General features: G+C 39.5%; 1 protein-coding gene across 3 annotated transcripts in view; it reads right to left on the bottom strand.

Moving 5' to 3' along the window:
• Positions 1-4,916: 4,916 nt before the first annotated feature.
• Positions 4,917-27,122, bottom strand: part of BRCC3 (BRCA1/BRCA2-containing complex subunit 3) — a 76,124-nt gene continuing 53,918 nt past the window's right edge. For all 3 annotated transcript variants that reach the window (XM_006080914.4, XM_025277142.3, XM_025277141.3), the window contains 4 exons: positions 9,722-9,853; positions 9,187-9,230; positions 7,854-8,023; positions 4,917-6,789 (listed from right to left, as the gene is read on the bottom strand). In XM_006080914.4, coding sequence (XP_006080976.2) covers positions 7,872-8,023; positions 9,187-9,230; positions 9,722-9,853 — 328 coding nt within the window. In that variant the 3' untranslated portion in view covers positions 4,917-6,789; positions 7,854-7,871. The remainder of the gene's footprint in view (positions 6,790-7,853; positions 8,024-9,186; positions 9,231-9,721; positions 9,854-27,122) is intronic.

Below are 27,122 nucleotides of genomic sequence, written 5' to 3'. Positions count from 1 at the left end.
GTTCTAGAAGGTCTTGGAGGTCTTCATAGAACCGATCAACTTCAGCTTCTTCAGCATTACTGGTTGGGGCATAGACTTGGATTACCATGATATTGAATGGTTTGCCTTGGAAACAAACAGAGGTCATTCTGTCATTTTTGAGAGTGCTTCCAAGTACTGCATTTCACTCTTTTTGTTGACTATTATGGCTACTCCATTTCTTCCAAGGGATTCTTGCCCACAGTAGTAGATACAATGGTCATCTGAGTTAAATTCACCCATTCCAGTCCATTTTAGTTCGCTGATTCCTAAAATGTCAACGTTCACTCTTGCAGTCTCCTGTTTGACCACTTCCAATTTGTCCTGATTCACGGACCTAACATTCCAGGTTCCTATGCAATATTGCTTTTTACAGCATTGAACTTTACTTCCATCACTAATCACATCCACAACTGGTTGTTGTTTTTGCTTTGGCTCCATCTCTTCATTCTTTCTGGGTTAGTTCTCCACTGATCTCCACTAGCATATTGGGCACCTACCAACCTGGGGAGTTCATCTTTCAGTGTCTTATCTTTTTGCCTTTTCATACTGTTCATTGGGTTCTCAAGGCAAGAATACTCAAGTGGCTTGCCATTCCCTCTCCAGTGGACCACGTTTTGTCAGAACTCTCCACCATGACCTGTCTTGGGTGGCCCTACACGGCACGGCCCTACATGGCATGGCCCTACACAGCATGGCTTATAGTTTCACTGAGTTAGACAAGGCTGTGGTCCATGTGATCAGACTGGTTAGTTTTCTGGGAAGAGATTAGGAGCATTTTTTTTTTTAACTTTACAATATTGTATTGGTTTAGCCATATATCAAAATGAATCTGCCACAGGTATACATGTGTTCCCCATCCTGAACCCTCCTCCTTCCTCCCTCCCCATACCATCCCTCTGGGTCATCCCCTTGCACCAGCCCCAAGCATCCAGTATCGTGCATCGAACCTGAACTGGCAACTCGTTTGATATATGATATTATACATATTTCAATGCCATTCTCCCAAATCATCCCACCCTAGCCTTCTCCCACAGAGTCCAAAAGACTGTTCTATACATCAGTGTCTCTTTTGCTGTCTCGTATACAGGGTTATTGTTACCATCTTTCTAAATTCCATATATATGTGTTAGTATACTGTATCGGTGTTTTTCTTTCTGGCTTACTTCACTCTGTATAACAGGCCCCAGTTTCATCCACTTCATTAGAACAGATTCAAATGTATCCTTTTTAATGGCTGAGTAATACTCCATTGTGTATATGTACCACTGCTTTTTTATCCATTCATCTGCTGATGGGCATCTAGCTTGCTTCCATGTCCTGGCTATTATAAACAGTGCTGCGACGAACATTGGGGTACGTGTCTCTTTCAATTCTGGTTTCCTCAGTGTGTATGCTCAGCAGTGGGATTGCTGGATCATAAGGCAGTTCTATTTCCAGTTTTTTAAGGAATCTCCACACTGTTCTCCATAGTGGCTGTGCTAGTTTGCATTCCCACCAACAGTGTAAGAGGGTTCCCTTTTCTCCACACCCTCTCCAGCATTTATTGCTCGTAGATTTTTGGATCGCAGCCATTCTGACTGGCGTGAAACGGTACCTCATAGTGGTTTTGATTTGCATTTCTCTGATAATGAGTGATCTTGAGCATCTTTTCATGTGTTTGTTAGCCATCTGTATGTCTTCTTTGGAGAAATGTCTGTTTAGTTCTTTGGCCCATTTTTTGATTGGGTCGTTAATTTTTCTGGGATTGAGCTATAGAAGTTGCTTGTATATTTTTGAGATTAGTTGTTTGTCAGTTGCTTCATTTGCTATTATTTTCTCCCATTCTGAAAGCTGCCTTTTCACCTTGCTAATAGTTTCCTTTGTTGTGCAGAAGCTTTTAAGTTTAATTAGGTCCCATTTGTTTATTTTTGCTTTTATTTCCAATTTCTAGGAGGTGGGTCATAGAGGATCCTGCTGTGATGTATGTCGGAGGGTGTTTTGCCTATGTTCTCCTCTAGGAGTTTTATAGTTTCTGGTCTTACATTGAGATCTTTAATCCATTTTGAGTTTATTTTTGTGTATGGTGTTAGAAAGTGTTCTAGTTTCATTCTTTTACAAGTGGTTGACCAGTTTTCCCAGCACCACTTGTTAAAGAGATTATCTTTAATCCATTGTATATTCTTGCCTCCTTTGTGAAAAATAAGGTGTCCATAGGTGCATGGATTTATCTCTGGGCTTTCTATTTTGTTCTGTTGATCTATATTTCTGTCTTTGTGCCAGTACCATACTGTCTTGATGACTGTGGCTTTGTAGTAGAGCCTGAAGTCAGGCAGGTTGATTCCTCCAGTTCCATCCTTCTTCCTCAAGATTGCTTTGGCTATTTGAGGTTTTTTGTATTGCCATACAAATTGTGAAATTATTTGTTCTAGCTCTGTGAAGAATACCGTTGGTAGCTTGATAGGGATTGCACTGAATCTATAAATTGCTTTGGGTAGTATCCTCATCTTCACTATATTGATTCTTCCAATCCATGAACATGGTATATTTCTCCATCTATTAGTGTCCTCTTTGATTTCTTTCACCAGTGTTTTATAGTTTTCTATATATAGGTCTTTAGTTTCTTTAGGTAGATATATTCCTAAGTATTTTATTCTTTTCATTGCAATGGTGAATGGAATTGATTCCTTAATTTCTTTTTCTATTTTCTCATTATTAGTGTATAGGAATGCAAGGGAATTCTGTGTGTTGATTTTATATCCTGCAACTTTACTATAATCATTGATTAATTCTAGTAATTTTCTGGTGGAGTCTTTAGGGTTTTCTATGTAGAGGGTCATGTCATCTGCAAACAGTGAGAGTTTTACTTCTTCTTTTCCAATTTGGATTCCTTTTATTTCTTTTTCTGCTCCGATTGCTGTGGCCAAAACTTCCAAAACTATGTTGAATAGTAATGGTGAAAGTGGGCACCCTTGTCTTGTTCCTGACTTTAGAGGAAATGCTTTCAATTTTTCACCATTGAGGATAACGTTTGCTGTGGGTTTGTCATATATAGCTTTTATTATGTTGAGGTATGTTCCTTCTATTCCTGCTCTCTGGAGAGTTTATAGCCTGTTTCTCTCCCTATGCAAAAATCTCTGAGCCAAGGTTCTGGAACAGCACATGGGGATACTGGCAAGCTTCTCTGAGTGATACTCCAGCTCTAGGACCTAAAGGGTTAGGGCCAGGGTCAGTAGCCTGAGGTTTTTTCAGGCACAGAACCACCACTTCATGAGTGCAGGCAAGGTGATCAGGGACCCTGATCTCAGTGCTCCACATCCAAGTTAGAGTGTCCTCCCATGTCTTAATCTCTCTTTCCTAGGACTTAGCCAAAGCAACAGGGAGCTGGGGGCAGGATAAGAAATGTTTAAGTCCTGTTTCTCATGGGAAGAAAGCCCTCCAGCTGGGCGCTAGGGGTAGGTTGAACCCTGTGTTCTTGGCTGCACAAGTCTGGAGTGGAATCTTCTCTTTACTGAGCTAGGAGAAGGAAAGGAGAGAGGAGATCTGTTGCAGGGCCCAAGAGAGGGCTCTTATCTAACGCCTGGAAATCAACTGTCTGAGGAGACACACATGCTGACAAAGCAAGAGACTTTATCAGGAAGGGGCACCTGGGCAGAGAACAGTAGGGCAGGGGAACCCAGGAGAACTGTTCTGCCACTTGGCTTGTAGTCTCAGGTTTTATGGTGATAGGATTCGTTTCTGGATTGTCTTTGGCCAGTTATTCTGTCTCAGAGTCCTTCCTGGTGGTGCACACGTTGCTCAGCCAAGATGGATTCCAGCAAGGGTTCTGGGAGGTGGTGGGACATGTGGCATCTCCTTTTGAACTTTTCCTGAACTCTTCTGGTTGGTGGTGGCTTGTTAGTTTCGTGTTCCTTACCACTACCTCCTGTCCTAAAATAACTCACGCAAATGGTTACTATGGTGCCTGGCCAGGGTCAGCGGTTCCAGTCAGTGTTTCCCCTAAGAGATCTCAATTTGAATACTAGAAATTTTTAGGGAATTTTTGTGGATTTTCTTGAGTTTCTGTTTGCTCCTCAGACTACTCCCAGGGACTTTAATAATTCAAAGATAATTTTTATCATTTTCACTGGGGAAGGAGTGTCTACAGAATGCCTCACACTGTCAGGCTGGAAGTTGATCAAAGTGTCATCTCTGAAAGAAGCTGAAGTTAAGGTACAGGAGAGAGAGATTTGTGGGGAGGCTACAAACCTGCTGGTACCAATAAGCACTGCTCTGAATTTACTCGTTGTTTTAAGTGGCCTTTTGTCAGCATTAACAAAGGAACTTTGGTCTCGGCTTATCTCATACTTTCTCTGCCCCAGCTCCAGAACCAGCCATTTCTCTCAGAGGGGGCCCTGGTTACATTTAGTGAGAACCAATATCTGGGTGCTCAATGTGCTCATAGCTACTGGGGTATCATTTCTTCTAATCTGAATGGACAGAGCCAGGAAATACATGCATCTATATCTGCATACAGCCCTATATCTGTGTATATATATATATTTTTCCTTGGAAAAAACTTTCACATTAATACTGACACTTGACAAACCTGGCTTCCATTTCCATCACTATATTTACTTATTTGCTACATAATTTGGCCCCAAACAAGGCCCTCATCCCAGCCCTGCTTCCTCAGGCATGGCATCTACTTTGACATTTCTGAGTACCCACCTCCTCTCCCCACATTCCTGTTTTACAAATTACAACCCAGATTATCAGGTTAGAAAAAGAATTTCAAATGGTCATAACTGCATCAGTGTAAATAGCTCAGAAGGGACACATGCTGAAGGCTGGCCTGTAAAAATAGTCAAATCATCCTATTCCCCTCAAATTTTCTTTTTATTACTCTTGTTTCACGAAGTACATACCATACCTCCTAGTTCCTTATTTAAAACTTACAACTCTTTATTTTGTAATAATTACAGATTAACAGGAAGGTGCAAAAATAGTACAGGGAGTCTGAGTTTCCCCCAGTGGTAAGATCTTACACATCATTATAGTCCAACTTCAAAACCAACATATTGACAATGGTACAATACTGCTGACTAGACTATAGACCTTATTTGGTTTCACCAGATTTTACATGCACTCATTTGTGGGGGTTTTTTTGTGTAGCTCTATATAGTTTTAGCACAGATATATATTCATGTAATCAGCACCACAATCAAGAAATAGAACTGTTCCATCAGCACAAAGGAACTGCTTGTGTTGTTACCCTTTATAATCACGCATATCTCATACCCAGTCTAGTCCCTATCCCTGGCAACCATTAATCTGTTCTTCATTTCTATCATTTTTTCATTTCAAGAATTTAGAATGTTATACAAATGCAGTCATACAGCAGGTGACCTGTTGAGACTTTTTTCATTCATCATAATACACTTGAGGTCCATCCAAGTTGTGTATATCAATATTCTGTTTCTTTACATTGCAGAGTAGTATCCCATGGTGTGCATGGTTGGTTTAACTGCACACACAACTGCAGGACATCTGGGTTGTTTCATTTGGGGCTATTACAAATGAAAGTGCTAATAACATCTATATAGAAGTTTTTGTGCCAAAATAGGCTTTCATTTCTTTGGGATAGATGTCCAGAAAAACAGTTGCTGGGTAATAAAGTACATGTATGTCTAACTTTCGATCCCTGGGTCAGGAAAATCCCCTGGAGAAGGGAATGGCAACCCACTGCAGTATTCCTGCCTGGAGAATCCCTATGAACAGAGGAGCCTGGCAGGCTACAGTCCATGGGGTCCTAAGAGTCAGATATGACTGAGCAGCTAACGCTTTTACTTTCATGTTTAAGTTTATTAGAAGTTTCCAAACTCTTTTTTTTCAGAGTGGCTTACCATTTTACATTCCATTCAGCAAGGTAAGAGATCTCCAATTTGTATACTTAACAGCATCTTCTATTTTCACTATTTTAAAAAAATTTTGGCCACACCCTGAGGCATGTGGGATCTTAGTTCCCCAACTAGGGATCAAACCCATGCCCCTGGCACTGAAAGGCAGAGTCTCAACCACTGAACTGCCAGGAAGTCCCCATTTTCATTATTATTTTCTTTAGCCATTCTGATAAGTACATAGTCATAATTCCTTATGGTTTTAATTTGCATCCCGATTACTAATAAGATTCAGCATTTTCTCCTATGCTTGCTTGCCATCAACATTCCCTCTTCAGTGCTATGTCTATTCATGCCTTCTGCTCATTTTCTAACTATTATTTTTTCCTCTTGACTTTATACAATATATTCTGGATTCATCACGATAAATGGTTTGCAAGTGATTTCTGTCAATAACATCTTCCTCTTAAATTGTTTGCAGAGCAGAAGTTTTTCCTTTTGAAAAAGTCCAGTGTATCAACTTTTTCCTTTTAGGACTGTGCTTTTGGGGTGAAGGCCAAGAGCTCATTGTCTAGCCCAAGATCCTAAAGATTTTTCTATGATTTTTTTTCCCTAAAGGTTTTACAGTTTTACATCTTATACCTAACATCATGATACGTTTTCAAATTTGTATATTGTATACAGTTTAGGTCAAAGTTTCTTTTCTTTGCCAACTGCACCAACATGGTTTGTTGAAAAGACTATCCTTCCTCCGTTGAATTGCTTCTGTACCTTTGTCAAAATCGGATGGGCTGTCTTGATCACTACAGCTTTATAGTAAATCTTGAAGTCAGGTAACGTGAGTCCCCCCAATTTTTCTTCTTCAAAATGGATTTAGCCTAATTAATTTTATTCCTGGATATCTTCATCCTTCCTACAGGGAAAGAAAAGAATAGAGAAGAACTCTGGCTGTGGGAAATGAGGGAAAACACAACATTTAGACTACATATGTCCTAAGAAAGTTCATGACCTTTTCTGGTTCTGAGATGAAGAGATGAAGTCTGACATCCAAATGATTATGGTACAGGTAGTTCTGGACTATACTTTGAAATGTGAAAAGCAATAATTTAGGGAGAAACAGGAAGAAAAAACAAAAACCAACCCTTTGTCACTGCTGTTGGGATTAGGACTTTCTTTGTCATCTAACTCCTTCAATTCCCACTGTAATTTCTAGTATGAGGTAGGCTTGGCTCTTTTCTGAAGATACACTTATCATTTGTGGTTACACATGGTAAGAAGGATGCAACAGAACTTTTTAAAGTGTGATTTCTGTTACATCCTAAGTCCTAAATGTTTCTGGAAAAACACATTTATATTATACTAGTTCTTAGGGTCTAGGATCTGCTCAATAGGAATTTGCTTCAAAGTCATATATGTCAGAACTTATGTTTTTGGTTATAAAGAGCACCCACATAGATTCAACCTTTCCTAGGTATCTCAGAATACCTATTTTAGAGATCAGGAAGGAAGACACGAGATATATGCCTGTCAGTGGGGGCAAAAAGTATAGGTAGAGTCACTTCTTTCCACTGACCCTCATGTACTTATGTACTTGTCCAATATAAGCATCCTAACTACAAAATCAAACATGAAATACTCTTCTTCCTTTAGCTCATTCCAGGGGGAAATGAACATTTGAGATATACTCCCCAGACATTTTATTATAGAATGTCCTTGCCAATGTACCTTCCACAGTCTTTAAAAACCTTTCATATTCTACTTAAATCACCCTGCATTTGCTCTGTGTAGGCCAGTTCCAGGTAGGAGGGTTTATTAAGCCCTAAATGAAACTTTCTGGAAGATGTCTTGTGTTTGTTTATTGCAGGCATAAGACACACCCATTGGGGTATAAAAAGAGCTGCTCCCTCATACTCCTACACATCCTATATGTGAAATTGCAGACCATGTTTAACACAAATTGGAAGAAAAGCATTTTACCCTGTTCTGTCTCCTGCTTTATTCTAGAGAAGAAAGTTCTTGCAGAAGCTCTTCCTTTTCTTGTTGCAGCTCCTGCACATGCTGTTGGTTTTGCTCCAGTCTGTCCTCCAACCACTGTAGTAGAGGTCCACTGACCGCTGACATCTGACTGCACAGATTCTTGGTAAATACTTCAACAGAAACAAAACACAAGGACAACATTCCACCATCAGCAGCCCCACACCACGGAGTACAGGAAGAAGGGGAAGGAGAACATAGAAAAAGTATAGTAGTAGAACTGGCAGACAGCTTTGGATGGGCAGCCAGGGGATAGCAGGATAACTGAGCAAGGAAGATACCTATTCGGAGGCTACCCTGAACATCCCTGAACCCATAATCCAGAGGGAAGCCTGCCTATGCAGACAGCAGAAACATAACCAGCTTTTCACTCTCATAGCGAAAGGGCTAAGACCTCCAAAAGGGTCTCTTTCCCCAACTTTCAAGACTTCCCCACACTAATCCATAATCTATGCTGTCACCATAGATTGTTCTGTGCTTAGTTACTCAGTCGTGTCTGACTCTTTGCAATCCCTTGGACTGTAGCCCACCAGGCTCCTCTGTCCATGGGGATTCTCCAGGCCAGAATAACGAGTGGGTAGCCATTCCCTCCTCCAGGGGATCTTCCCAACCTGGAGATCAAACCCCAGTCTCCCGTGTTGCAGGTGGATTCTTTACCTTCTGAGCCACCAGGGAAGCCCCATTACTCTTGCCTATTCTTGAATTTCATATAAATGGAACTATAAAGTATGTAACAGTTTACATGACACTTTACTTGGCATAACGGTTTTGAGATTCATCAAGGTTGTCCATGTGATGATTTGATGATTTAGTCGCTAAGTCATATCCAACTCTTGTGACCCCATGGACTGTAGTCTGCCAGGCTCCTCTGTCCATGGGATTCTCCAGGCAAGAATACTGGAGTGGTTTGCCATTTCCTTCTCCATCACATATCAGTAGTTTGTTCTCTTCATTTCTGAGCAATACTTTGTTGTATGGATGGATCACGCTTTGTTGATCCATTCACCTACTGACAGACGGCTGGGTGTTTCCACTTTCTGGCTATTGCAAATACTGCTGCTGCAAACATTCCAGTCTTCCTTTGGGTGGCATGTATAGTATTCAGTTGTCCGCAGGGTTCAACAGAAAAGTTGTGGGGGCAGGCTTAGAAAAGGAAAAGCTCTTGGGAAAGAAAACTCCAGGGTAATTTGTACTCACCAATTCAGTCACTTCAGCTAAATTTGCTTCGGTCATGTGAGTATTTTACTGTTTATACTTTAGGGGAAAAAAGTCTTACCTGAGCCATTATGGATCTTGGTTACTGAGTCCAGATGTGTAAGGCTAAAGGGATAGGATAAAATAGATTAGTAGCAGAGCATCAGTTCATCTAATCTAGCTGGCACCAGTCTGCTGCCAGAACAGATAAATATGGATCATTTAACTTTCCATTCTTGTTAAATTTTTCATGATGGGGGGATGTACTTTCATTTCGAACACTGAAATAATTCAAAGAAATAATCTGGAAATTGCTGTCTCTGACTGAAGGCGTCACATAGTACATGGGGTTAACTTAGATGTTAATTTTTTTTAGCAACTAAAAAATTATCTTTGCCCCAGGAGGATGCAAAGTGCACCAGGAGAGAAACAAGTGGTAAAGAGACTGTTATCATACAGGGTGAGAAACCTGATGACTGCAAACTACTGTAAAGCTTTTTCATAAGAGAGCAAAAAAGCAAAGGGGGCTCGCAGGTTGAGCTGCCAAAGATGACAGGACGGGAGGGAATGGGGACCAGGCCCTGAGAAGTAGAAAGATGAGCAGCGAGGGTCTCTACCTGTGGATCCTCCTATACGCATCTTGTTCCTCTTGGCACAGGATCTTGGGCAGCTCAACTGCTGACTCAAGGCATACTTTCCCAATGGTTACATGAGGTACAATATGAATTGGGATTTCAATTCTTTCATACCTGGAAGACAACCAGGTCGGGTCATGTCAATTTTTGTTTCCAGCTTTATTGAGGTATCTTGAAGGCAGGAGAAGGGGATGACAGAGGATGAGTTGGTTGGATGGCATCACCAACTCAATGGACATGAGTTTGAGTAAATTCCGGGAATCGGTGATGGGCCTGGCATGCTGCAGTCCATGGGGTCGCAAACAGTCATACACGACTGAGGGACTGAACTGAACTGAACTGATGCAAAGAGTTGACTCACTGGAAAAGACCCTGATGCTGGGAAAGATTGAAGGCGGGAGGAGAAGGGGATGACAGAGGCTGAGATGGTTGGATGGCATCAGCAACTCGATGGACATGAGTTTGAGTAAACTCCAGGAGTTGGTGATGGACAGGGAGGCCTGGTGAGCTGCAGTCCATGCGGTCGCAAAGAGTCAGACATGACTGAGCGACTGAACAGAACTGAACTTATTGAGGTATAGTTGGCAAATAAATTGACAAACTATATAAGAAAAGAAAGAAAGAAAAAACACGAACTCACTCAGTCGTGTCTGACTCTTTGCGACTCCATGGACTGTAGCCCACCAGGCTCCTCCATCCATGGAATTTTCTAGGCAAGAGTACTGGGGTGGGTTGCCATTTCCTTCTTGAGGGGATCTTCCCAACCCAGGGATCGAACCTGGGTCCCCCACATTGCGGGCAGCACTTTACGGTATGAGCCACCAAATTTTATATATATACATATACATACATATATATATATATATATATAATTCTTATTTGTCTTATATACCTACACTTCTTAAGGTATACAAATTGACATGATATATATATATATACACACACACACACACATTGTGAAACGATCAACACACTCAAGTGCATCAACATATCTATCAGCTCACATAATTACCATTTTTGTGCTGATTTAACATTTAAGATGTCCCTTAACAAATTTCAAGTAGATACTCACCATGTTGACATTAGATCTCCCGAACTCATACCCTTAGACCAACACTTCCTCATTTTCCCCTCTACCACCCCTGCCATCACCATTCTCCTCTCTGTGTCTAGTAGCTTGATGGGTTTAGATTCCACATGTAAGAGCATTGTTTTTATTGTTCTTTGCTCAGTTGTGTCCAGCTCTTTGTGACTCCATGGACTGTAGCACACCAGGTTTCCCTGTCCTTCACTATCTCCCTGAGTTTGCTCAAACTCATGTCCATTGAGTTGGTGGTGATGCTATCCAACCATTTCATCCTCTGTCGTCCCCTTCTCCTCCCACCTTCAATCTTTCCCAGCATCAGGGTCTTTTCCAATGAGTTGGCTCTTCACATCAGGTGGCCAAAGTATTGGAGCTTCAGCTTCAGCATCAGTCCTTCCAGGGAATATTCAGAGTTCACTGTCCTTAGGATTGACTGGTTTCATCTCCTTGCTGTCCAAGGGACTCTCAAGAGGCTTTTCCAGTACCACAATTTGAAAGTATCTATTCTCTGGTGCTCAGCCTTCTTTATGGCCCAACTCTCACATCTGTAAATGACTAATGGAAAAACTATAGCTTTGACTATACGGATCTTTGTCAGCAAAGTGATGTCTGCTTTTTAATATGCTGTCTAGGTTTGTCATAGCTTTCCTTCCAAGGAGCAAGAGGTCTTTTAATTTCATGGCTGCAGTCACCATCTGCAGTAATTTTGGAGCCCAAAAAACAAAATCTGTCACTGCTTCTACTTTTATCCTTTCTATTTGTCATGAAGTGATGGGACTGGATGCCATGATCTTCGTTTTTGGAAAGTTGAGTTTTAAGCCAGCTTTTCCACTATCCTCTTTCTCCCTTGCCAAGAAGCTCTTTAGTTCCTCTTCATTTTTTGCCATTAGAGTTGTATCATCTTGTTGATGGGCTTCCCCAATGGCTCAGCAGGTTAAGAATCCGTCTGCAATGTAGGAGACACAGGTTCGATCTCTGGGTCAGGAAGATCCCCTGGAGAAGGAAATGGCAACCCACTCCAGTATTCTTGCCTGGAAAAGTCAATGGACAGAGGAGCCTGACTGGCTACAGTCCAAAGGGTTGCAAAGAGTTGAACACGACTAGCACACAGGCATCTTGTTGATATTTCTCACGGCAATCTTGATTTCATCTTGTATTTCATCCAGCCTAGCAAGTGAGGGCATGCATTGCAGTATTTGTCTTTCTCAGACTTATTTCACTCAGCATAATGTAGTCGAAGTTCATCCATGTTGTTGAAAATGGTATGTATATACACATATGCAGGCATATACCACATTTTCTTTATCCATTTGTCCACTGACATACATTTAGGTTGTTTTCATTCCTTGACTACTGTAAATAATTCTGCGATGAACATGGGACCCCAGATATTATTTTGAGACTCTGATTTCACTTCCTTTGGATATATACCAAGAAGTTGGTAAGTTTTTAATGCTGAGTTGTCATAATCTGAAGTTTTCTATAGTTTTAAAAGAAATTTTTGGACATGGTATGCTTCAAACATTAAACATTCCTATAACTCATTTAGTAACTCCAAAGGGGATATGGTTCAAACTGAGCTCATGTGGGGAGCAATTTGGAAGTACATTTGCAGAGCCAGTATTCTCATAGAAAATAAAGTCCTTATACTCATTTCCCAGACAAGGGAAATAGCTTATTAATACTGTTTTCAGAAAGTTGCCAATGAGGTGGAACACTGATCACAAAGCCTGGGGGAAGAGGAACTAGAGACTCTTCAATGGCTCCATCAGCTTTGTTACATGGAAGGGATTACTTATATAAATAATCACTTGTTCTAATTCAGTGTTCACCTGATTTCCCATTTTCTCCCCTGGAAGGAAATAGGTACATAATATACAAATATTTCCATTTTCATGCTAGAGTAGGCTTGTTACTCCAAGGCCAACCAATCTACCTCTAAATACTTCTCACCCCAAATACACCTAATCTCCACCTAACAGTGGGTTCAATGGAGCATCCAAAGTTGAGGGTCCCTGGTACTCTGTGACTTCATTGGCCCAGGGTGGTACCTCAACATAAGATCTAGCTCCCTTCTCTCTCTTTACCACCCAGCAGAATATGTCTGGCCCCCTTACCACTTCTCTTCAAAATAACATTAGATCTCTGAGCCAGAGCAATTCTGCAGGTAGAACAAATAAAGGTATCCAAACTGGAAAAAATGAAGTCAAACTCTCTCTGTTTGCAGAAGCGTTAATCTTATATGTAGAAAACCCTTAATACTCCCCCATCACCTCGCCCCCAAAAACCTATTACGGCCCCACATCTGAAAGCTCTAGATGGGAAACCCTTCCTGGCCACAGGCACATTCTTGTGGCTTGAAGAGATTCTTGGCTTCTAGCAGCCTAACTCCTATCTCTGTCTCTGTCTTCATGTGGCCTCCAATATCTGTGCATTTGAGAGGTGATTAGGCCATGAGGTTGGAGCCCTCATGAATGGGGTCAATTAGCATCTTTATAAAAGAGGGTATCTTTCAATAATCTCTCTTCTGCTCTTTGGATTTCTGATCCTTTCACCAATACCACCTGTCTTGATTATTATAGCTTAATAGCAGCTCAGTATCTGGGAATGTGATTCCTCCAAATTTATACACGTTTCACCAGATCTTTTTGGCTATTAAGGTTGTTTTGCCCTTTCATAAAATTTTAGAATAGCAGGTCTGATCTCAAAAAAAAAATTTTTTTTTTACTTTGAAAGTTTTATTGGCTCATAAGACCTTTGCATATAAAAGAAATACCCAAAACACTTTGCAGTAGTAAACCACAATTATATTTTTTTCTGCTGGAATTTGATTGCTATTAAATCTATAGCTTTGGAGAGAATTGATATGTTTGCTGCTCTGACTCTTCTAACCCATGAACATAGTAAATCTATTTATTTATATCTTTGATTTTATTCATGAGTTTTATTCAACATACAAATCCTGTATGTGTTTCTTCTATTGCACACAACATGACTATCTATATGAGTTTAGCAGGGTCATAAAGTACAAGATTAACATAGACACAGATCAGTTTCTATATGCTATCAATGAACATCTGTACATGGAAGTTTTTAAAAATGTCATTCAAAATATCTCTCCACAAAATGACGTATATATAGGTTGTTTCCACATCTTTTTAGTTGTTCAGTCATCCAGTCATGCCCAATTCTTTGCAACCCCCTGGACTGCAGCATGCCAGGCTTGCCTGTCCTTCACTGTCTCCCAGAGCTTCCTCAAACTCATGTCCATCGAGTCGATAATGCCATCCAACCATTCATCCTCTGTCACCATCATCTCCTCCTGCCCTCAATCCTTCCCAGCATCAGGGTCTTTTCAAATGAGTTGGCTCTTCGCATCAGGTGGCCAAAGTATCAGCGCTTAAACTTCAGTCCTTCCAATGAATATTCAGGATTGATTTCCTTTAGGATTCACTGGTTTGATCTCCTTGCTATTCAAGGGACTCTCAAGAGTCTTCTCCAACAACACAGTTCAAAAGCAGCAATTTGTCAGTGCTCAGACTTCTTTATGGTCCAACTCTCACATCCATACATGACTACTGGAAAAAACATACCTTTGACTATATGGACCTCTATCAGCATATTGATGTCTCTGCTTTTTAATATGCTGTCTAGGTTTGTCATTGCTTTTCTTCCAAGGAATAAGCATCTTTTAATTTAATGGCTGCAGTCACCATCTGCAGTGATTTTGGAGCCCAAGAAAATAAAGTCTATCTCAGTGTTTCCATTTTTTCTCCAACAATTTGCCATGAAGTATGGCACTGGATGCCGTGATTTTAGTTTTCTGAAATGTTGAGTTTTAAGCTAGATTTTTCACTCTCCTCTTTTACCTTCATCTTGAGGCTATTTAGTTCCTCTTCACTTTCTGCCATTAGAGTGGTGTTATCTGCATATCTGAGGTTATTGATATTCCTCCTGGCAATCTTGATTCCAGCTTGTGCTTCATCCAGCCTAGCATTTCACATAATGTACTCTGCATATAAATTAAATAAGTAGGGTGACAATATGCAGCCATGATGTACTCCTTTCCCAATTTGGAACCAGTCTGTTCCATGTCTGGTTCTAACTGTTGCTTCTTGACCTGCATACAGGTTTCTCAGGAAATGAGCAAGGTGGTTTGGTATTCCCATCTCTCTAAGAATTTTCTACAGTTTGTTGTGATCCAGACAGTCAAAGGCTTTCACGTAGTCAATGAACCAGAGTAGATGCTTTTCTGGAATTCCCTTGCTTTTTCTATGATCCAATGGATGTTGGAAACTTGATCTCTGGTTCCTCTGCCTTTTCTAAATCCAGCTTGAACATCTGGAAGTTCTCAGTTCACATGCTATTCAAGCCTAGCTTGAAGGATTTTGAGCATGACCTTGCTAGCATCTGAAATGAGTGCAATTGTGTGGTTGTTTGAACATTCTTTGGCATTGCCCTTCTTTGGGATTGGAATGAAAAGTAACCTTTTCCAGTCCTCTGGCCACTACTGAGTGTTCCAAATTTGCTGGCATATTGACTGCAGCACTTTAACAGCATCATCTTTTAGAATTTGAAATAGCTCAGCTGGAATTCCATCACCTTCCTAAGGCCCACTGTCTTCACATTCCAGCATGTCTGGCTCTAGGTGAGTGATCACACCATCATGGTTATCTGGGTCATTAAGATCTTTTTTGCACATTTCTTCTGTGTATTCTTGCCACCTCTTCTTAATCTCTTCTGCTTCTATTAGGTCCTTGCCGTTTCTGTCCCTTATTGTGCCCATCTTTGCATGAAATGTTCCCATGGAATCTCTAATTTTCTTGAAGAGATCTCTAGTCTTTCCCATTTTATTGTTTTCCTCGATTTCTTTGCAGTGATCACTGAGGATGGCGTTCTTATCTCTCCTTGCTAGTCTTTGGAACTCTGCATTTAGATGGTATATATTTCCTTTTCTCCTTTTCCTTTTGCCTCTCTTCTTTTCTCAGCTATTTGTAAGGCCTCCTCAGACAACCATTTTGCCTTGTTGTGTTTCTTTTTCTTTGGGATGGTTTTGATCACTGCCTTCTCTACAGTGTTACAAACCTCTGTCCATAGTTCTTCAGGCACTCTACCACGTCTAATCCTTTAAATCTATTTTTCAGTTCCACTGCATAATCATAAGGGATTTGATTTAGGTTATACCTGAATGGCTTAGTGGTTTTTCCTACTTTCTTCAATTTAAGTCTGAATTTTGCAATAAGGAACTCATGATCTGAGCCATAGTCTTGGCTATTTTAAATAATGCTGTAATGAATGTGGGTGTGCAAATATCTCTTTGAGATTCTGTTTTCAGTGCTGTTGGATATACACAAGTGACATTGCTGGTCATATGGCAGTTCTTGCTTTGTTTTTGTTTTTTTTGAGGACCTTCTGTATTCTTTTCCATACTGACTACACCATTTTACATTCCCACCAACACAGCAGAAGGCTTTCAACTTCTTCACATCCTCACCACACATCTGTTCTTTGCTGTGTTTTTGATAATGGCCATCCTAAAGTGTGTGAAGTAATGTCTCACAGTGGTTTTGATTTGCATTTTTTAATGATTAGTGATGCTGAGCATCTTCTCAGGTTTAGTGGCCATTTGTTTATCTTCTTTGGAGAAATGTCTACTTAAGTCCTTTGCCCATGTTTAAATTAAGTTATTCTGTCATTCAGTTGTAGGAATTCTCTATATATTCTGGTTATTAACCTCTTATCAGATATAGGATTTGAAAATATTTTCTCCCATTCTGTAGGTTGCCTTTTCAATTGTTTCCTTTGATGATCAAAAGCTTTTAAGGTTAATGTAGTGCGTTCGTCTGTTTTTCCTTTTGTAACCTGTGCTTTTGGTGTAATATCTAAGAGTGAAAGGGAAGTCCCTCAGTCATGTCCAACTCTTTGCGACCCCATGGACTGTAGCCTACCAGGCTCCTCCATCCATGGGATTTTCCAGGCAAGAATACTGGAGTGGGTTGCCATTTCCTTCTCCAGGAGATCTTCCCGACCCAGGGATTGAACCTGGGTCTCCCACATTGAAGGCAGATGCTTTACCATCTGAGCCACCAGGGAAGTCCCCTAATAGAAGTCATTGCCAAATTAGATTTCATGAGCTTTCCCGATTTTCTTCTGGGACTTTTATAGTTTTCAGTCTTACATTTCTGTTTTTATTCCATTTGAGTTAATTTTTGCATATTGTACAAGGTAGGGACCCACCTTGATTCTTTTGTATGCAACTCTCCATTTTTCCTAGCATCATTTATTGAAGAGAAGTCCTTTTCCCATCATGTTCTTTTTTTAATTAACATTCTCTTTGTAAATTATTTGTTTTTGGTTGCTGCACATAGGCTTTACTCTAGCTGTGTTGAGCGAGGGCTACTCTTTGTTTTTGTGGTATGCAGGCTTCTCGATGGGGTGGCTTCTCTTATTGTAAAGCACAGACTCTAGGCACGAGGGCTTCAATAGTTGGGGTATATGCACTCAGCTGCTCCGAAACATGTGGAATCTTCCCAGACCAAGGATCCAACCCATGTCATTTGCATTGGCAGGTGGATTCTTATCCACAGTACCACCAGGGAAGTCCATCACATCAAGTATTCTTGGAAACTTGGTCAAAGATCATTTGACCACATATGTGACAGTTTAATTTGGGATTTATTATTCTGCTCCTTTGATCTTTATGTCCGTTTTTATGCTGGTACAACACTGTTTTGATTCCTGGGGCTTTTTAGTAAGTTTTGAAATGACAAAGTGTGAGATTTCAAACTTCATTCTTTTTAAAAATTGTTTTGGCCACTCAGGGTCCCTGGAGATTCCATATGTATTTTAGGATCGGCATTTCTATTTCTGTAAACAAACAAAAACCAGCGCTTTTGGGATTTTGTTAGTGATTGCACTAATTCTGTGAATCACTTTGAGTGGTATTTACATCTTAACAATATTAACACATTATTGACCTGGGGATTTTCGCAGAAACTAATGCCTGTGGCTGGTGATTTGTTATGCAAATGAATATTGAAACACTCCAGTCAATAATGTTTGGGTAACAAAAGATGTACTGATACATCTCTGGTCAATAATATGTCAACTTATTCAATCCATGTACATGGGATGTCTATTTATTTGTGTCTTCTTTACTTTTCTTCAGCAGCAGTTTGTAGTCTGCATTGTATAAGTCTTTCACTTTTTAGTTAGGTTTATTCCTAAGTATTTTATTCATTTTGATGCTATTGTAAATGGATTTTCTTCTTAATTTACTTTTTGGATTGTTCATTGTTAGTGTATACAAACAAAACAGATGTTTTTGTATGATTTAATATCTTGCAACTTTGTTGAATTTATTACTTCTTATAGTTTTTTAGTGGTGTCTTTGAGGCTTTCTACATATATTATGTCATCTGTCAACAGAGATAATTTTACTTCCTCCTTTGCAATTTGGATGCTGTTTATTTCCTTTTCTTGCCTAGTGCTCTGACTAGGACTTCCAGTTCCATGTTAAATGCCTGTTTTTAAATTGAGTTGCTTGTCTTTTAATTGTTTAGAGTAAGAGTTCTTTACATATTCTGGATGCTATACCATGATCAAATATATGATTTACATGTATTCTCTCCTATTCTGTGTGGACTTTTTCACTTTCTTCATAATGTCCTTCAGTGTACCAAATTTTAAATTTTTTACCAAGTTTATCTTTTTTAAAAAAAATTATTGCTTGTACATTTGGTGACATATTTAAGTAACCCTTGCCATGTCCAAAGTTACAAAGATTTAAATCTATGAGTTTTATACTTTTAGCTTCTCTATATGGGTCTTTGTCACATTTTAGGTTAACTTTTGTATACTGGGTGTGGCAGGACGTTGGCATCTTAGTTGTAAATGAGTATGTTCCAAATGTTCTTTTCTTTAATTACCCTTTCTAGATTTTGATGTAAGGGTTATGTTGACTGCATACAAAGTCTTCCCACATCTCAATTTTCTGAAACAGCGTGGATAAGATTGTTATTTTTTCTTTAAACATTTGATAGACTATAACGCATTAGTGATCTTAGCACCACAATTCAAAAGCATCAATTATTTAGCACTTTGTTTATGGTCCAACTCTCATATCTGTACATGACTACTGGAAAAACCATAACTTTGACTATATAGACCTTTGTCAGCAAAGTGATATCTCAGATTTTTAATATGCTGTTTCGTTTTGTCATAGGTTTCCTTCCAAGGAACAAACATCTTTTTATTTCATGGCTGCAGTCACTGTCCGCAGTACTTCTGGAGCTTGAGAAAACAAAATCTGTTACTGCTTCCACTTCTTCCTCTTCTATTTGCCATGAAGTGATGGGACAAGATGCCATGATCTTAGTTTTTTGAATGTTGAGTTTTAGGCCAGCTTCTTTACTCTCCTCTTTCACTTTCATCAAGAGGCTCTTTAGTTCCTCTTCACTTTCTACCATAAGGGTGGTGTCATCTGCATATCTGAGGTTCTTGATATTTCTCCTGGCAATCTTGATTCCAGCTTGAGCTTCATCCAGCCCGGCATTTTGCATGATGTATTCTGCATATGCTCTGATTTTTGGAAAGTTGTGCTTTTCTAGGAATGAATCCATTTAACTTACATTCTTCATAATATATTCTTATCCTTTCAAAATATGTAAGATTACAAGTGATTTTCCCTTTTACATTCTCTACATTTGTAAGTTTATGCTCTGTATTTTTACCTTGATTGGTCTTCCTGGGGGCTTATTAATTTGACTGCTCTCTTTGAAAGATCCAAAGACCTATAAATGTCCCTCTAAGTACCCATTTAGTTGCATCCCAAATTTTACTTTTTTACAAAAATGATCATTCAGCTCAAAATATTTTCTGATTTCCCTTCTGATTTATTCTTTGATTCAGAGGGTATTTGTAAGTATATTATTAGACCTCAAAACATTGGATGACTTCACACACAAGATGAAATAAACACATACTATCCTTATCTTGCACTGAATTCAACTCTAAAACCCAGACAGAATTCCAGGCCTGGCTACTTGTGAACTCTGCAAAGCAAATAATAACAGGTGGATTAGGGAAGGACACCAAAATTCAAAATACCATACAAGCCATGGATATAAACAAGACTTCAGAACTTACAATGTAATATCCAAAATAATCAAGCTAGGAACCGAAATTACTCAACATATAAAGAACCACAGAAATCTTATCGTGCATGGAAGAAGATAATGAATGACACAAAAAAGCAAAATGAAACATATGCTGGAAATATCTGACAAAACTTTAAAGCAGCCATTATGAGACAGAATCACTAATCTGTATTTTTAGAAATCAGCGTAATGGTTCCCTTTGGAAAGGAGCAAAGGCTTAGCAATCGAGAGCAGCCACACAAGGGGCTTCTGGGGAGCTAGTAAGTTTCTATTTCCTGATATATATTTTAGCTTCATAGGCACATTCGTGACCTGTGTTGAGGTTATGTAGGTATCTTTATGCAAACTGATTGAGCTGGACACATAATTAGTGTGCTTTTCTGTCTCTGTGTTACACTTCCACTGAAAAGCTAAAATCAACAAACCAAACTAAGGTTATGAAGAAGCTCTCGAGTTTGCTGGAACTCATAAGTCAGAATAGAGTTTTGAAGTCTACAGCTGAAGGGATTCCATTTACTTCTCAGAAGGAGTACTTAACTGGATTGACATTGAAGGTTGACAGGTATCAGAGAAGAATTCTTAAACTTGAGCTTAGTCCTCAAAGATGAGTGTTAGCCAGGCAATGGCTGGAGAAACAGGCAAACAATGAAGGGCTTCAGGTTTGAGTTCTATTTTTTTTTTTTTTTATATTATGGATCAGGACCATTTCAGAAAAGCTATAGCATAGATACCAAATAGAAGGAAAAAAAGACAGGAATACAATGGGTGGGTAAAAATGAAAACCAAAATTAAACCACTTTTTAACAAATAATGAAAATAAAAATACTGCTACTATCCTAGCATGGGATATACTTAAAGCTGAGACCAGTGGAAATTCACAGCCTTAAGCACTTACATCAATAAAAATGAAAGACAAAAAATATATTAAATAAATTCTAAACTCTAAAGGTTAAGATAAAGTACAGGATAATAACCAAAATAAAACATAAGGAAATAAAATTCAGAAGATTTGAGAAAGAAAAAACATAAAGGAAATAATGAAAGATAAAGTAAAAATTTGTGAGAATGTGAGTAGGAACAAACTAATACATAAAAATGTTTGGGGGGAAATTAACAATGACTAGGGGGAGGTAACTATTGAAATAGAAGAGATTTAAAATACCATAAGAGACTCTCTGGTAGATAGATCTCTATGCAAATAAATTTGAAAATGAGACAAAATGAATAAGTTCTTAAGAAAATACAGGTCAATAAAAACTGACCTCATTAGGAAAAAAAAGCATAAGTAGATCTACTACCATAAAAGAAACAGAGGAACTATCCCAACAAAGCATGATATGGAAACCTAAACCTAATAATACAAAAAAATTCCAAAAAGTTATCACTTATGACTTGATACAAAAGCAAAAACTAAAAATATTGGCAAAAACATCCCAATAACACATTAGGAAAACCTCATAGCATATTTTCCCAGGAAGCCAAGCTTGGTTCAATAGTAGGAAATCTATCAATATAATATACCATATTAACAGATCTAAAGAAAGCCTGAATTACCTTCATAGGTCCTGAAAAGCTTAACACAACTCAACAGTCATTCCTGAACAAACACAGAAAAAAAAAAGAGGTAATTATGAAGGATTTATAGATATTTTCTTAATTTGCTGTTCAGTCGCTAAGTTGTGTCTGACTCCTTCTGACCCTGTGGACTGAAGCACAAAAGCCTTACCATCCCCCAGGGCTTCCTCAAACACAAAACAATTGAGTTGGTGATGCCATCCAACCATCTCATCCTGTCGTCCCCTTCTCCTCTCGCCTTCAATCTTTCCCAGCATCTGGGTCTTTTCTAGTGAGTCAGTTCTTCACATCATGTGGCTGAAGTATTGGAGCTTCAGCTTCAGCATCAGTTCTTCCAATGAATATTTAGAATCTGTTTCCTTTAGGAATGATTGGTTTGATCTCCACGCTGTCCAAGTACTTTCAAGAGTCTTCTCCAACATCACAGTTCAAAAGAATCAGTTCTTCAGCACACAACCTTCTTTACAGTCCAACTTTCACATTCATAAATGACTACAGGAAAAAACAGAGCTATGATTATTTGCCACTTCGTCGGCAAAGTGATGTGTCTGCTTTTCAATACGTGGTGTAGCTTTGTCACAGCTTTACTTCCAAGAACAAGCATCTTTTAATTTCATGGCTGCAGTTACCATCTGCAGTGAGTTTGGAGCCCAAGAAAATAAACTCTGTCACTGTTTCCATTTTTCCCCATCTCTTTGCCATGAGGTGATGAGACTGGATACCAAATCTTCGTTTTTTGAATGTTGAGTTTTAAGCCAGCATTTTCATTCTCTCACCTTTATCAAGAGGCTCTTTAGTTCCTCTTTGTTTACTGCCATTAGGGTGGTGTCACCTGCATATCTGAGATTGCTGATATTTCTTCTGGAAATCCTTATTCCAGCTTCTGATTCATCCAGCACAGCATTGCTCATGATGTACTCTGCAAAGAAGTGAAATAAGCAGGGTGACAATATACAGCCTTGACATACTCCTTTCCCAAATTTGAATGACTTCATTGCTCCATGTCAGGTTCTAAGTGTTGCTTCTTGACCTGCATACAGGTTTCTCAGAAGGCAGCTGAGGTGATCTGGTATTCCAACCTCCTTAAAAAATTTCCACAGTTTGTTGTGATCCAGACAGTCAAAGGCTTTCATATAGTCAATGAAAGAGAAATAGATGTTTTTCTGAAACTCCCTTTCTTTTCTCTATAAGCCAATGGATGCTGGAAATTTGATCTCTGGTTCTTCTCCCTTTCATAATCCAGCTTGTACATCTGGGAGTTCTTGGTTCACATGCTGTTCAAGCCTAGCTTGAAGGATTTTGAGCATGACCTTGCTAGCAAGTGAAATGAATGCAATTTGTGCAGCAGTTTGAACATTCTCTTGCATTCCCTTTTTGGGACTGGAATGAAAACTGATCTTTTCCAGTCCTGTGGCCACTGCTGAGTGCTCTAAATTTGCTGGCATATTGAGTGCAGCACTTTAACAGCATTATCTTTTAGGATGTGAAATAGCTCAGGTGGAATGCCATCACCTCTTCTAGCTCTGTTCATAGTAATGCTTCCTAAGGCCCACTTGACATTACACTCCAGGATGTCTGGCTCTAGGTGAGTGATCACACCATTGTGATTCTCTGGGTTGTGAAGATCTTTTTTGTATAGTTCTTCTGTGTATTCTTGCCAGCTCTTCTGCATGGCATGGCTCATAGTCTCAGTGAGTTACACAAGGCTGTGATCCATGTGATCATTTTGGCACCTTTCCTGTGATTGTGGTTTTCAATCTGTCTGCTCTTTGATGGATGAGGATAAGAGACTTGTGCAAGCTTCCTAACGTGAGGGGCTGGCTGTGGGTCTTACTTTGGTGGGCAGGATCATATTTAGTAAATCTTTAATCCAATTTTCTGCTGATGTGTGGGGTTGTGTTCCCTCCCTATAGTTTGGCCTGAGGCGGCCCAGTCCTGGAGTCTGCAGTCTTCATGGTAGGGCTATAGGCTCAATGGTTCGATCCCTGGTTCAGGAAGAGCGCAACCCACTCCAGTATTCTTGCCTGGAGAATCCAATAGACAGAAAAGCCTGGTGGGCTACAGTCCACGGGGTCGCAAAGAGTCTGACATGACTGAAGCGACTTAGCACAGCACAAGAGTCTCTGGCAGATATGGGGTGTGACTGTAACATGATTGTACCCCTCCTAACATCTCGTTGTGGTTTCTCCTTTGTCCCTGAACATGGGGTATTTATTTTTTGGTGGGTTCCAACATCCTCCTTTCAATGGTTGTTCACCAGCTAGTGTGATTTTGGTGTTCTTACAGGAGATGAACGCACATCCATCTACTCCACCATCTTCAGTTCCTTAATTTTCTTAATAGGAAAGCATATGTATCAGTTCAGTCACTCAGTCGTGTCCAACTCTTTGCAACCCAATGAACTGCTGCACACCAGGCCTCCCTGTCCATCACCAACTCCCAGAGTTTACCAAACTCATATCCATTGAGTCAGTAATGCCATCCAACCATCTCATCCTCTGTCATCCCCTTCTCCTCCTGCCCTGAATCTTTCCTAGCATCTGGGTCTTTTCAAATGACTCAGCTCTTCACATCAGGTGGCCAAAGTATTGGAGTTTCAGCTTCAACATCAGTCCTTCCAATGAATACCCAGGACTGATCTCCCTTAGGATGTACTCGTTGGATCTCCTTGCAGTCCAAGGGGACTCTCAAGAGTCTTCTCCAACACCATAGTTCAAACATCAATTCTTCGGCACTCAGCTTTCTTATTTAATAGTGAAATACTACAGGAATTTACACCAGGATGAGAAACAAAGTAAGACTGCCTACTATTTTCCAGTGTTATATAAATATAAAGGAGATACTAGGCAATGCAGTAGCACCTAAGACAGTCAATCAGATGCATAAGAACTGGAGAGTAAAACAACTTCTATTAACAGGTGAGACATAATATTTATCTGTAAAGCTCTAGAGAATCAAATGTAAAATTAACCCAAGGAACGAAAAAACTCAGGATCATAAAAAATGTTAATACAGAAATAATAGCCTTCAAATATACAACTAAAAGAGTCATGGTGGGAAAAACAAACCCATTCAAAATGCAAACAAAAGAATCACATGTACAACAAAATTTGATATCTGCTGTGTTAGAACACGGAATAAAGCAGGGCAAAGACTAATAGAGTTTTGCCAAGAAAATGCACTGGTCATAGCAAACACCCTCTTGCAACAACACAAGAGAAGACTCTACACATGGACATCACCAGATGGTCAACACCAAAATCAGATGGATTATATTCTTTGCAGCCAAAGCTGGAGAAGCTCAAAGCTGGAGAAGCTCTATACAGTCAACAAAAACAAGACCAGGAGCTGACCATGGCTCAGATCATGAACTCCTTATTGCCCAATTCAGACTGAAATTGAAGAAAGTAGGGAAAACCACTAGACCATTCAGGTATGACCTAAATCAAATCCCTTATGATTATACAGTGGAAGTGAGAAACAGACTTAAGGGCCTAGATCTGATAGAGTGCCTGATGAACTATGGACTGAGGTTCATGACATTGTACAGGAGACAGGGATGAAGACCATCCCCATGGAAAAGAAATGCAAAAAAGCAAAATGGCTGTCTGGGGAGGCCTTACAAATAGCTGTGAAAAGAAGAGAAGCAAAAAGCAAAGGAGAAAAGGAAAGATATAAGCATCTGAATGCAGAGTTGCAAAGAATAGCAAGAAGAGATAAGAAAGCCTTCCTCAGCGATCAACGAAAAGAAATAGAGGAAAACAACAGAATGGGAAAGACTCTTCAAGAGTCTTTCTAGAGATCTCTTCAAGAAAATTAAAGATACCAAGGGAACATTTCATGCAAAGATGGGCTTGATAAAGGACAGAAATGGTATGGACCTAAGAGAAGCAGAAGATATTGAAAAAAGGTGGCAAGAATACACAGAGGAACTGTACAAAAAAGATCTTCACGATCCAGATAATCACAATAGTGTGATCACTGACCTAGAGCCAGACATCCTGGAATGTGAAGTCAAGTGGGCCTTATGAAGAAGCATCACTATGAGCAAAGCGAGTGGAGGTGATGGAATTCCAGTTGAACTAATTCAAATCCTAAAAGATGATGCTGTGAAAGTGCTGAACTCAATACGCCAGCAAATTTGGAAAACTCAGCAGTGGCCACAGGACTGGAAAAGGTCAGTTTTCATTCCAATCCCTAAGAAAAGCAATACCAAAAAATGCTCAAAGTGTCACACAACTGCATTCATCTCACATGCTAGCAAAGTAATGTTCAAAATTCTCCAAGCCAAGCTTCAGCAATATGTGAACTGTGAAATTCCAGATGTTCAAGCTGGTTTTAGAAAAGGCAGAGGAACCAGAGTTCAAATTGCCAACATCCACTGGATCATCAAAAAACCAAGAGAGTTCCAGAAAAACATCTATTTCTGCTTTATTGACTACTACAAAGCCTTTGACTGTGTGGATCACAATAAACTGTGGAAAATTTTTCAGGAGATGTGAATACCAGACCACCTGACCTGCCGCTTGAAAAATCTGTATGCAGGTCAGGAAGTAACAGTTAGAACTGGACGTGGAACAACAGACTAGTTACAAACAGGAAAAGGAGTACATCTAGCTGTATACTTTCACCCTGCTTATTAACTTATATGCAGAGTACATCAGGAGAAACACTGGGCTGGATGAAGCACAAGCCAGAATCAAGATTGTCGGGAGAAATATCAATAAGCTCAGATATGCAGCTGACCCCACCCTTATGATAGAAAGCGAAGAAGAACTAAAGAGCCTCTTGATGAAAGTGAAAGAGGAAAGTAAGAAAGTTGGTTTAAAGCTTAACATTCAGAAAACAAAGATCATGGCATCTGGTCCCATCACTTCAGGGCAAATAGATGTAAAAACAGTGGAAACAGTGGCAGACTTTATTTTTGGGGCTCCAAAATTACTGCAGATGGTGACTGCAGCCATGAAATAAACAGACACTTACTCCTTGGAAGAAAAGTTATGACCATGAAATTCACCTTTTTCTCAAGTGCACACAGAACCTTCTCCAGGATAGATCACATCCTGGGGTATCAATCTAGCCTTGGTAAATTCAAAAAAATTGAAATCATTCCAAGCATCTTTTCTGACCACAATGCAGTAAGATTAGATCTCAATTACAGGAGAAAAACTATTAAAAATTCCAACATAAGGAGGCTGAACATCACACTGCTGAATAACCAACAAATCACAGAAGAAATCAAAAAAGAAATCAAAATATGCATAGAAACGAATGAAAATGAAAACACAACAACCCAAAATCTATGGGACACTGTAAAAACAGTGCTAAGGGGAAGGTTCATAGCAATATAGGCATACCTCAAGAAACAAGAAAAAAGTCAAATAAAGAACCTAACTCTACACCTAAAGCAACTCGAAAAGGAAGAAATGAAGAACCCCAGGGTTAGTAGAAGGAAAGAAATCTTAAAAATTAGGGCAGAAATAAATGCAAAAGAAACAAAAGAGACCATAGCAAAAATCAACAAACCCAAAAGCTGGTTCTTTGAAAGGATAAATAAAATTGACAA

This window comes from Bubalus bubalis, chromosome X (genome assembly GCF_019923935.1).
Source record: "Bubalus bubalis isolate 160015118507 breed Murrah chromosome X, NDDB_SH_1, whole genome shotgun sequence".
NCBI lineage: Eukaryota > Metazoa > Chordata > Mammalia > Artiodactyla > Bovidae > Bubalus > Bubalus bubalis.
This window is presented reverse-complemented; position numbering and strand designations above follow the sequence as displayed.